Below are 12,940 nucleotides of genomic sequence, written 5' to 3'. Positions count from 1 at the left end.
CCCATGAGGATCTAAAAGTATTGGTTAGCAATTTTATAAGTAAAACGAGGGTTTTGTGTTTTGGATTTATAGTTTGTAGTAAAGTAAATTTCTGGAAGTAAATTACAATAAGTAAATGCTCTAAATAAGAGAAAGCCAACTCCACTATGCAGCAAGAGGATAAGCTTATATGTTTTTATATGTGACAAGGCGGTATGAATTTACTTAGCATAGATATTTCTAAATAACATGGTAAGTATGTTGTCAAGTTTTATTCTCATCTGATGAAGCCTAAAATAGGTACAACCATATTATACGGAGTTATGGCCAAAATAAAGGGATCTTTTGGAAAATCCCCAAACCCATTAACATTCAAAAAAATAACTGCATATATGATGCAAATATGATGAAATATAGTACAATAAACTACAAAAATTCTTAAATATGTTTTACATGTATCACTTTCGCGGAATCCTAAGAGGGCTCCTTTAAAGCCATCGTTCGGAACTAAGTACCAACGGTCGTACCATCCCCTAGAGTTGTCTGGCCCAATGTTGTGTTTGATCAACAAAGACATCTTTGAGATAGTGGCACATATCATGGCATCAGATTGGTCAGCAAGGATGTAGAACACGAGCATATTGTCCTAGACGTAGTATGCATATGTAGAGAGGGGGTGAAGAGAAGCTCATGGTAGGTGGGGCACATGCTTGTCCACGTAGGCATTGACACGCGATCCTCGGTTTCTCCGTCAAATCTCGGTTTGTCCGCCGAACCTCGATTTCTCCGTCAAACCTCGATTTCTCCGCCAAACCTTCTCAAACGGGCAGTTTCGGTGGCATAATTTTTTTTTGAAACTTATGGTACCGAAAATTCCTAGCCGCAAATATGAAACCCTAGCCGCAAATCGTACGGTTCTACGCAATCATCCTAAAAATCCGGCATTGACATGTGAGCCTCGGTTTCTCCGCTAAACCTCGGTTTGTCCGCCGAACCTCGATTTCTCCGCCAAACCTTCTCAAATGGGCAGTTTTGGTGGCATAAAAAAAATTGTCGAAACTTATGGTACCGAAAATTTCTAGCCGCAAATATGAAACCCTAGCCGCAAATCGTACGGTTCTACGCAATCATCCTAAAAATCTAGACAAAGATCAGACGGCTTAGGATTACAAGATCAAACATCCTAGAGTCTTAAACACTTGTGGTGCCAAATTCTGAAGAAATCTTTCTCTCAACCTGAGGAAAAAACCTCAAACCCTAACCTCTCCTCATGGACGACGGCGACGGCGGCCTCAGCTTCGACTTCGAGGGCGCCCTCGACGCGGCCCCGGCGGTTGGCGGGCTAGGGCCGTCCTCGGCCGACCCCGGCGCTATCGGCGGGGGCGGCGGCGCGGATGGTGGCGGGCACGGGCGGGGCCGCGGGCGCGGGAGCTACAGGCAGACGGTGTGCCGGCACTGGCTGCGGGGGCTGTGCATGAAGGGGGACGCGTGCGGGTTCCTGCACCAGTTCGACAAGGCGCGCATGCCGGTGTGCCGCTTCTTCCGCGACTTCGGCGAGTGTCGCGAGGCCGACTGCGCCTACAAGCACTCCTACGACGACGTCAAGGAGTGCAACATGTGAGATCCCCAATTCGCTACGATACCCCCACAAGCTTAATTTTGCATTTGGTCGGGAAGCAGTTAATTTTTGTTAGTCTGATGGGTTGGTTCTAGCTCTTGGAGATGTATGCCGTTCAATTTTGGTCGAATTTAGCGATTACGATTTGTTAACTTGGATAGCTACCGAGTTGGGTGCCCATTGCCCTAGGTGCTTGGGAATTTAGGCCTTGAGGTTGCTCTGTTCATAACTCCCTGGATTAGTCTCAATCTTCGATTGTTATCCTATAGTTCATTCAGTTTAGGGGAATTTGGTTTTGATTGCCACTGATTGAACCTACTCACATAACATCGCGGAATGCATTGTACATGACAGTTGTTGCTACAGAAAATGACAGTATCTCATGGCCGTTTGCAGGTATAGACATTCGTCTTCGTCCTATCTGACTTCAGTATCTCATGGCCGTTTGCAGGTACAAGATGGGATTTTGCCCTAATGGCCCAAACTGCCGGTACAAGCATGTCAAGCTACCTGGACCACCTCCTCCTCCTGAGGAAGTTGTCGCAAAGCTTTTGCAGATGCGCAATTTCAATTTCAACAAGTTTAATCAGAACAGGAACAATAACTTTAATCATCAGGGGGAGAGGCCTCGACCTTCACAAGGTTCAGGCTTACCTAACCAGAATTTGACAGACAATGCTACCACTACAACAATGCAACCAGCTGCTGCGCAACAAGGTCAAACACTGAATCAACAGCCCCCACAGAAGCTGCAGCAGAAGCCAAATACAAATGACCCGGTTCAAGGTGTTCCAAGTGGCTTGTCCAATCAAACTACCAGACCTGCAACACCCCTTCCACAAGGGACATCTAGGTGTGTGTGGAGTTTCTAGTCAATCTTGTAAAGCTTTAAGTATACTCTGTGAAAACAATATACATAGTTTTAGATACAATAGCATTTATCATACAACAGACATATTATATTATATGTTCTGACATTTGATAATAAGGTGTACTTGGTTGTCATATGGAACACGTACGATAATTGACATATGCAATGTACAGTTTACATATAACTCAAATGTTTATCACTTTTGACTTATTTTGAGTGCTCTCTGTGAATAACTTGTATTGTCTTGTCGACTGCATTATTTGACCAAATTTTGTCTATTAGTTAGCCTTTTCTGTCTCTAGATGATGTTATAATATTTAAGGATCCACTATAATTGCCAAGCCAATACATTTTTTATTCAATAAGTATACCTAAAATACATGTTATATGAACCTAACAAGAGTAAATCCAAATGTGCATCTATGATTGAATTTGTAGTTATCGTGCTCCATGAATAACAGTACTATGGGTTGACCTTCTAGCATCTGATGGTGTGGGTCATAGTCAATTTTCAATTGTTGATACATGTCTTATGGATGAATGATTTCAGTATTTATTATCTGATCTTTTGTTACGGTTAAGGGCTAACCTGTATTTTGCCTCTCCATCACCCACAACAGAATACTTCTTCTCTTAGAAGTTCTGTTTGTTGTTTTCATATTATGAGCTGTTTTCAGATACAATAACGGCTCTCTAATCAGTCTTGGATTGGTAAATTTGAAAAATCAGGTACTTCATTGTTAAGAGCTGCAATAGGGAGAACCTGGAAATATCAGTTCAGCAAGGCATCTGGGCTACTCAGAGGAGTAATGAGGCTAAACTAAATGATGCTTTTGAATCCATGGAGAATGTTATTTTAATATTCTCAATCAATAGAACCCGTAATTTTCAGGTATAATGGCGGTCCTTTCTTTGCTATAAATGCTGACTATGGTATTTTTTCATAAATGAACTCGTCGTTGGATACTGCTTTGAAGTCATTTGATAAGAGACATATTTAGCTCTAATTATGTTATGCTTTTCCAGGGCTGTGCAAAGATGACTTCTAGGATTGGTGGCTACATAGGTGGTGGAAACTGGAAATCTGCTAATGGAACAGCGCATTACGGTCGGAACTTCTCTTTACAGTGGCTGAAGGTACATGTGTTTCTTATCCATTTTGCTCTCATCCAATTCTGTAGGTTGGTCTTCTTCCAGACCTTAGAGCTTCCAAGTGCAATATATAGTTTTGAACTAGCACCATGCCACATGGAAATATTTGATGTCTTCTAACTTTTGCCCAGTCTGTGTTCTACCATCTTGATATGTCTATTTACAACAGTTTTTGTACTGCAGCTTTGTGAATTGTCATTTCAAAAAACTCATCATCTTCGCAACCCATACAATGACAATCTTCCTGTTAAGGTACAGCATGTCACCCTGTCCCAAAATGTGTGTCGGCCTTGGCTGTTTCAGAGTATCCTATATTCCTTGCTGGTTGATTTACCTTTGAATGTTGCAGATCAGTCGAGATTGCCAAGAATTGGAACCTTTCATTGGTGAGCAGTTGGCTTCTCTGCTTTATCTGGAGCCAGACAGCGAGCTTACGGTAGGCCACACGTTTCTTGCCTATTAGTCGTGTTGTTGGCATTGCCATTTGATTGTTTCTTACTAGTGGACATGTTGGTAAAATAATCACAAGTAACAATGTTCCATTGTGGGATACAAATGCTTTGTTCTGGGGTAGGATTACTGTTCGACTGCAGAAGTACCATCCACCACTATGCATCACCTTTTGATCTAGTCAAATTCATATGTGGACCTTAACCTTTTTCATTCAGCACTTGGAGATAGACTGATGCTCAGCTAGTTACCAGTTATTAAATCATGAAGGGACCAATAACCACATATTAAAACCTGCACAAGTGCACACATAAGATTTTAGCTGGCAGGATGATTTGGAAAGGAGGTGGAATATACCACCAACATTTATATTATTTCCTTGCAGCAAGGACTAGGTCAAAATAATGTTAAAGAAAATGTAAGAAATTTGCAGTTTTGAAATTAACTGAAGTTAGTATCGACGTGTCACACTCTTTTTCAGATTGTAGTTAGGGGTATGGTTTGCATACAGTATGAGCTATTGTTGAAGTAACAATGCACAACTCCAGTATTTTGTGGTGATCAATACTATTTTTGCTTGGAAATATTTTCTGGTAAAAGTGAATAATTGAGTATTATACAATGAAATCTGGCTGGCTCCTTCCCTAAAAGGTCTAACCCACTTTTTGATTTGCATGTTTCAACATTTTGGCAATCACATGCTGCATTGGTTGAGGTGATGTCATGTTGCACTGGCTGATATTTGAACATGGGTTTTTCAGGCTATGCTAGTTGCAGCAGAGGCAAAGAGAGAAGAGGAGAAGGCAAAGGGAGTTAGTGCTGACGATGCAAATGACAATCAGGATATTGTGCTGTATGATGAAAATGAAGAAGATGAGGAAGAGGAAAGTGAGGAGGAAGAGGAAAACAATGGCCAAGAATCTCAAGGAAGGGGAAGGGGAAGAGGAATGATGTGGCCGCCTCAAATGCCGATGCCACGTGGACCAATGATGGGAGGGCGTGGCTTCCCTCCCAACATGATGGGTGACGGCTTTGGTTTTGGCGGCGGCTTTGGTATGCCGGATCCTTTTGGCATGCCACGCGGTTTCCCACCGTTTGGTGGCCCAAGGTTTCCTGGCGACTTCCCCAGAGGTCCTATGCCTGGCATGGTCTTCCCTGGAAGGCCTCCGCAGCCCGGTGGCCTCTTCCCCATGGGCCTTGAGATGATGATGGGCCCAGGCCGCGGACCACTCATGGGAGGCATGGGAATGGGCGGGCCTGGGAGGCCAAACCGCCCCATCGGCATGGCTCCCTTCATGCCGCCGCCACCTCCTCGTCCCGCGAAACGGGAGCAGAGAAGGCCAGGCGGTGACAGGGGCGACAGGTATGAGACAGGGTCAGACCAGGGAAGCAGGGGCCATGACAACAACGCTGGTAATTCTGGAGCGGATGGTGCCAGGTCCCAGTCTGGGGACAGGTACGGCAGGAGCGCCTTCCGAGACGACGACAGTGAGAGTGATGAGGAAGCAGCACCTAGGCGATCAAGGAAGCGATAGGGCAAGCAAATACTTCAGCAATTTCCATCCATGGAGATTAACTCTCCTCTTTCGGTCAAAAAGAAAGATTATCTCCTCTCTGCTGAGATTAGCACCTGTGGAAACTGAAAACCGAGGTCGAACATAGGCACAAAAGATGTTACTGTCTGTTTTTGTTTACTCAGATTAGAACCAGATGGTGTCTCAGACTCTGGTTGCTGGGCAGGTGGTCTGCCCAGTCATGTTATGGTCATTGGAGTTATATTATACTTATGCGGCAAGACATGAGCACATTTTGTGAAAGGTTGAGATTAATCACTTAATCATGTCATTTATACCAGTTAGGACCCATGTGATAACACTGTTTAGAACATCCGGCTGTGTTCTAGCCCGTGCTTTCGAGAATATGACATGATTAAGTTGACCAACTATATATTGTTTGTCAGGCTGTGCTTGTGATCTGTGATTTGTTACGAGATGGTCTTGATGATTGAAGTTATTTTTTTCTCACTAGCTTAATGCGGGTATTATTAATAGTTTATGGTACGAATGACAGGGATTTTGATTTCAGTGTTCAAACCGCCAAGCCCCTACGAATTTGAGGTTTGAAATGGACCTTTTCCTTCGAGGAAAATACATCATGGGTCATTGAACTCGACACCCTAGCCCACCTCCACCGTACATAGAAATACACATTCTATGGTCACAAAATACGGTTAAGAGGCTCATCGACGGTCAGTGTGCAACCGTAGAGCGATGTATTTGCTGACATGGCTGCAGTGAACCCCGTCTCTAGGCAGCGGGTAGATGGAGCACCGGCCCGGTGGCAAGAGCTCCAATGTGCTGCTGGCAACAACGCGGTGGAGCGATTTTGAGGAGGAACCCTGGCATCCTCGTCGGTGCTAGCACGGAGGACGAGGGGCGCCGGTGAGATCCTTTTTTCTTTATCAAGTTTTCAATTTAGCCCTTTTAGTTTTATTATTATTCAATGGACAATTTCCCTGGACGGTAGGTGGGTGACAAATGGGGTCATATGTGGGCCACATCAGCAAAATACGCTAGGCTGCCCTAACCAGTGACCGTTATGCCTCATGTGTCGTATTTAGTGACCGTAGAATGGGTATTTCTATGTATGGTGATGGAGGCGAGCTAGGGTGACGAGTTCGGTGACCCTTGATGTATTTTACTCTTTTCCTTGAGCTCAGGCCAAAAGGAAAATAGCCATGAGGATATTGTATAGAATGAATGGCCATATTTTTTTTGAGAATGAATTAATGAAACATTTGGAAAAACCGGAATAGGAGCAACCAACCCAGCCCAACATGGCTTTCGGTGTTGTTCGGCCCCACCGATGGCCGAACCGCTCGGTTAAACGTGGATTGATCCCAAACCGAATTTTGTCAATTAGACATGAGCGATCAATCGAATCCATGTAAAAAAATCTCCCGTCGCCTCCCATCCCCTCGCTCTTGCCCACGAACCCTAAAACCCGATCAAGATCCAGCCTCCTCCCCTCCCTGCCTCCGATACAATTCTGAGCGACCCCGATCCCCGCCGCGGCCTCCCCCGCCAGCTCCCAGGCATGGCGGCCTTCTGCTCCCACCCCCAGATCTCGAACTTCCCAACCTCCTTCGCCTGTGGGTCTGGCACGGCGAGCGGAAGCCGGGGATCCACGATGCCTCCGTGTACATTTCGGATCCTATATCTCTCTCGGGGCAGTACCTGCCGGCCACCGCCGACAACGGTGAGGAGGCGTGGTACTTCATCTGCGCCCCCTCAAAGAAGCCCGACATCGACGAAAGGAAGAGCCGACTGGCTGGTTCCGGCACGTGGAAAGAGGAACGTGGCAGGGGCCTGTTCGCGATCAGGGAAGGATTGCGGGAAAAAGTCATTTGAGTCAATCCTTCGCTTACATGCTCAAGTCCAAAGGTCACAAAGATATCTGCCTTTGGATGGATAATGTTGGAGATACAATTACAAGACGACGATGGGCGCTGCCTTTGTAAGGTATACCGATCTCCTCGTCCCATGCTGGTGAATCTTTTGTTGCCCAATCTTGCCCTTGCACTAGCAGCAGCGCCCGCAGTACTACCTGAAGCACCACCATCACCGGAGGCACCAGCACTGAAGGCACCAGCACCCGAGGAGGCACCAGCACCCGAGGAGGCACCAGCACCCGAGGCAGCAACACCCGACGAGGCACCAGCACCCGAGGCAGCAACACCCGACGAGGCACCAGCACCCGAGGCAGCAACAACAAAATGGGTCAAGGTTGAGATTTCCAATTCTCCCACCAAGTTCAGTGATCGTAGCTTGGCCAAAAGGGTCTTCCAGGTTTTGGATCTTCCAGATGAAGTTGAAGTCCCAAACAAAAGGATGCGAGGTCTCACTTGCAGAGGGTGGTTAACCCTTGAGGCTGTTCCGAGCCCGCAGTTGTCTTAGGCTTGGGTAGATATGGTTTCTTCTCACAGATTCGAGTAGTCAATGGACAAAGTCTGTATTGTCGTACACTTGGGCCAGTACTAGTCCTGTGTTGCCTCATAAATTTGTAACAGAAATCAGCTCTCATGTTTGACTCTTACAAGGATGAACTAATAGCAGAACTAAAGAAGAAAGTTAAATAGTGTTGCTACTTATATTTCATTAATATTGCTTGTTCTTTAGAGAATGAGCATGTTATGTCTCACATTGTTCTTAGTTCCGAAGAATGCTATTACAAGTTATGTTTGTTGTTTCATATTATGAGTTCTTTTCTGATACAAAATCATTTCTATGATTAGTCATGGGTTGGTCAAGTTGACAAATTAGGTACTTCATTGTTGCAATATGGGGAGGAAGCGTTGCGAATTAAACCAAAATAATTTACACTGAACTCTTATACTTCCATAGAACTTATTTTATTATATCACCATCTTAATAAGTGTATCTTTCCAATATGTACTTTGCATGGTTAACTAAATAAATCTAATATTAATATTAAGTTTATCCTTTTTATTTTAATGCACATTAAAATACATTTACCGTGTTGAATTTAAACATGCCTTGTAAAAAAAACTATGTTATTTTCTTATGTATTGCCTCCAATTTTTGCAGTTGCATTCAGTTTTAATCATCTTTAATATTTTAGGATACATATATATTTACTATATTCTAACAAATATCATAGTAGCGGCTTCCAATGTATTATTATGTCAACAAAATCACAGAAACTTCTAGTGTATAAATTGAACCGGTAGATTGGCTCCCTAGATTTTTTCGTGGCCAGGTGTGTATTACTAGTTATATTTCCAGTAGCAATCCAACAAATCATACATTTTATGTACTTGATATTTGATATTGATATATAAGTGCTTAAACTAACCACCAACCATCATAAAAAATCTATTCTAAACTTGCGTGTACACACAATTTGATTTGTTAGGCTCACCGAAATACTTTTGCTATCATATGTTGTACACAATTCGCATGTCAGTTTATCAAATGAAAATCGACACACAATATTAAAAACATAATTTTTAGTTATCTATCTTTCAATACAACTAGTAGGCAGGGTCCCATGGGAGAGAGACTAACAGCCTAATTAATACTTAAGTATTAAATGTCTAAAACCTTATTTATTTGGTTTGCAGGAGGCCGTTCTGACTGCAAACTATGTATATCACGTACTAAGTACTACCTCCGTCCCAGTTCATAGGGCTTGCGTGTATCCCTAGGTTGTGAATTTGGCCAATATAATATCATTTGTATAATATAAAAATTATATCATTAGAAAGTAGAACATATAAACTTTCTAATGATATATATTTTATAATACATATATACATTATCATTGTCAAATTTACAACCTAGGGATACGCGTAAGCCCTATGAACTGAAACGGTGAGAGTAACAAACTTGGTAGTCCCATCAACAAAACCACAACCTAGGAGACAGTGGTAATAGATAATTATATAATGGTTATTTAAATACTTTACTATTTATGGGGCCTGCACTCTTAACGTCGGTTGTCCTTTTGCCTGCTACCTGAGTGTAGAAACATCTCTAACGGGGCGACGCACATCGGACGCTGAAAGTGATCACGTGTTCATTTGCGTTGGCTCACGGACATGAAAATGGTTATTTTTGACCGCACATCTGTTTGCATCTGGGTTGCACCCAACTAGCCGATGCATTTGGCCCACGGACACGAATTTGATGTTCAAATAGAAAAAATAAACTGGTTCAAAGTACTCAGTTATTACATCTAAATATCTGCATGAAAATGAGGTGATATTGACGATTATGCAATATCTTAATGGCCAGCCAATGCTCACTGATGCTCAATCAAATCTTTTTAGAGGAGTTTGGATATATTCTCGTCAGTGACTTCAACATTCATATGCAAATAATGCTACTAGATTGATGCCCAGGGCATTACGGCCATCAGGACGCTCGTCCTCAACGATCATGTTATGCATGATCACAGGTCATCACCTCATGCATGCATGGTCTTCTGCGACCATGTTCTTGCCGGGTGATGGACAATTTTCCACCGACATTGGAGCACACCAAAATCCCTGCTACACATCTTTCCTGGCAGCTTCTTGCATCATGGCAAACCTCTTTGTTTTTTTGTGTGTTTGGATTACGGAAAGTCATCACTAGTGACCTAGTTAGGATAGATGCCATGAACAAGATAATATGGCGTGTCATATTCATTTACATTGATCTCGTAGCTCATCTGAGGAGTTTTGCCTTGCACAAGCCTGTTGAAAACTGGAGAGCGATGCAACATATTGATGTCATTGTTGGAACCGGACATGCAAAAAAAATGAATCCCAAATCCATAAATCTTGAGGATCACTGCTTCAAAAATTACATTGCATCTGTAACGGCCCAGGATAGCACCCCTAATAGATTTGCTTGTTCTTCTTCATTTATGCATCATCATGGCATCATGCATCATATCATCCATATTTTTCCTAAATAAAATTATTTTATAAATCTTACTATTTTATTTCCCTCTCATGAGTCTTATATAATAAAAACATTCTCCCACCTTTCATTTAAACAAAACCCCTAAACCCTCCTCCTCCTTGGGCCTCTTCCTCTCTCTGGCCCAACTTCCCTCCCTTTTCTCTCCCTTTCCTCTAATCTGGCCGAGGCCACCTTCCTCTCTTTCTCTCCTCAGCCCACCTTCGGCCCACCCCTTCCTCTCTCCTGGCCCGCGTACCCCTTCGGTGGGGGAAAGGAAACCTCCACGTCGCCCTTGTCGCCATCTCCAGAGACGAGCACGAGAGGAGCGTGCTCGCTTTTTCTCCACCAGCTGCCGTGGTCCTCCCCCTCCATCGCCCTCACCTGCTCCCCTCCTCCTTATCTCCTTGTTCTGGACCACGTCCGTTTCCTCCTCCACCAAGTTTCCTCTCCTCCCCTTTTTCTTCTTCCTCTGCAAGCAACGGGAGAACCGCCCCCACAGTACCGCACCTCCCCGCCGTCGACCGACCGACTCCGGCCACCCCGAGCTGCGCCGCTACCACCACGAGCTCCGCCTCTCTCTCCTCGTTCTCCTCATACCCTCAATCGAGCCGGGGACGCCCTAAATCCTCCCCAGCATCGCCGTTTCTCCTCGTCGGCCGCCGGCGTTCTTCCTCGATTCCGGCCAACCTCGACCTCCTCCGGCCAAACCAAGCAGGCCTGCGTGTTCCTGGTAAGCAGCCGCACCTCCCAGACCCCCTCGTTTCCTTCCTTGCTTCCGGGTTTCCCCTTTTCATCTTGTTTCCGACCGTCGCCGCCGCAGGACCTCACCGCCGCCGCTCTCCGATGACCTCTAGCCGGCGGCGCCGCCCTCCCCAGGTCCGCTCCGACGAGGCGAAGCCGAGGCACCCACTCTCGCTTGCTGGGAGGCCCGAGAACGTCCGCGCGCTCGCCGCCGAACCCCGGTGACCACCGCTACCTGCGACGCGCGCGGCATCCCTCCGTGCACGGAAGGTTTGCCAGCGTGGCGCTGACGTGGCTGCGGGGCCCGCCTGCCAGCCTCACGGCCTAGCTACCCGCCCGGTGAGAATCACCTCCAGATCCAGATCTTAGCAGCTTTGCATCCGGGCCCCTGCCTATTTTGTTTTATCAACCCGCAACCCCTGTTCCATGCCCTTTACAGCATAACCCCCTGCAGGTTTCTGTACTCAACCCGGGCCCCTTTCTGCCCAGTCAGCACCTGGCCCGCGTGTCAGCCATGCGGCTAGCTTCCCCTGTGGTATAAAACCGTTTTCCCTTTTCCTGTTTTTCTGAAAATTGCTGAAAATGCTTTTATCTTGCAAAAATCATATCTTCTAAACCATAACTCGGATTAAAATGTGTTATATATGAAAATTGATCAGAAAAACATAAGGAACATGAATATGCCATCCATTCATCTGTTTGCATCTCGCATCATGTCGCGCGATGATAGTTATGCATGTTCACCTCACATATATGTGGAGTATTTTGGATTTCCAACTATGGTTTTCCCCGCTCCGTTTAATATTGAAGTAGCTCACCCTTGCTTTGTTATGCCATGCTAACCAACACTTAAATTTGCCGGTAGAAATGCAACTCCAACCTAACTTGTTTGTTCGGGGTTCCGACTCCGATTAATATGGATAAGTTGCATCGCCGCATCATATTTGCCATGTCATGCATATCATCTTGATCATGCTGGTTCTTCTTCCGTAATTGTAAGACTTGCATCTGTTGCTTGTTCCAGCATTTGCTTCTTCCCGAATAGGATCGCGAAGTGGTGTGGTGAGATACGACAAGTTCTCCGGAAGTTCCTCGGCAAGCTTTAACAGGCAAGCATTTCCCCTATACTTCTGCCCCTGTAGAAGTCGCTCACCTATTTTATTTTGCCTTCTCCCTCATGCTATCCTTAAGTTGCGTTCTGGTCACGTGTCCCTTCCACTTGTTACCTCAAGCAGCCCATATTGCCACCACCAACCACCAACCTCCTACAGCTGTTGTTTGGTTATCGGGTCTGCCTTGCGAGTCGTAGTGCATGCTAGTGCTGTTTATATCTCGTTACCGTTTCAGCTATCTTATCGGGTTATCTGTTAGGAATCATGACACATGGGTTATGGTTATATCTGTTGAGGGTATCATGGTTACTTGTTAATAGTTGTTAGCGGAGGCATCGGTGGGTCAGCTGATCGTTTTGTGACGGCTCACTTGTGTTTCCTAAATATCTTAGGACCCCGAGTTCTTGTTATCTGCTCCGAGACTGAGCGCTCTAACCACACGTGGGTATGCTTCTGGGTCTCCCCTCGACCACTGCCGGAATCTACAGCTTTGTCCAGTGGCCACAACTAGTTTGCAATGTTTTACCATTTGATGTTGCGTGCATGC

General features: G+C 45.1%; 1 protein-coding gene across 1 annotated transcript; it reads left to right on the top strand.

Moving 5' to 3' along the window:
- The first annotated feature begins 1,191 nt into the window (after window positions 1-1,191).
- Window positions 1,192-6,083, top strand: LOC127312144 (zinc finger CCCH domain-containing protein 45). Its single transcript, XM_051342603.2, has 7 exons — window positions 1,192-1,596; window positions 2,049-2,450; window positions 3,198-3,360; window positions 3,495-3,605; window positions 3,804-3,872; window positions 3,970-4,056; window positions 4,832-6,083. The coding sequence occupies exons 1-7, from the start codon at window positions 1,250-1,252 to the stop codon at window positions 5,603-5,605; spliced, it is 1,953 nt and encodes a 650-aa protein (XP_051198563.1). The 5' UTR covers window positions 1,192-1,249; the 3' UTR covers window positions 5,606-6,083.
- Window positions 6,084-12,940: the final 6,857 nt, after the last annotated feature.

This window comes from Lolium perenne, chromosome 7 (genome assembly GCF_019359855.2).
Source record: "Lolium perenne isolate Kyuss_39 chromosome 7, Kyuss_2.0, whole genome shotgun sequence".
NCBI classification, from domain to species: Eukaryota; Viridiplantae; Streptophyta; class Magnoliopsida; order Poales; family Poaceae; genus Lolium; species Lolium perenne.
The sequence above is the reverse complement of the archived record's forward strand: the minus strand, read 5'-3'. Positions and strand labels throughout refer to the sequence as shown.

What these genes read in the sequence shown, in the direction of transcription:
- LOC127312144 (XM_051342603.2), top strand. Translation starts at nt 1,250, where the DNA reads ATGGACGACGGCGACGGCGGCCTCAGCTTCGACTTCGAGGGCGCCCTC. An exon ending in CTTCCACAAGGGACATCTAG is followed by an intron (nt 2,451 to 3,197) that starts GTGTGTGTGGAG and finishes TTGAAAAATCAG; the next exon opens with GTACTTCATTGTTAAGAGCT. An exon ending in TCTCTTTACAGTGGCTGAAG is followed by an intron (nt 3,606 to 3,803) that starts GTACATGTGTTT and finishes TTTGTACTGCAG; the next exon opens with CTTTGTGAATTGTCATTTCA.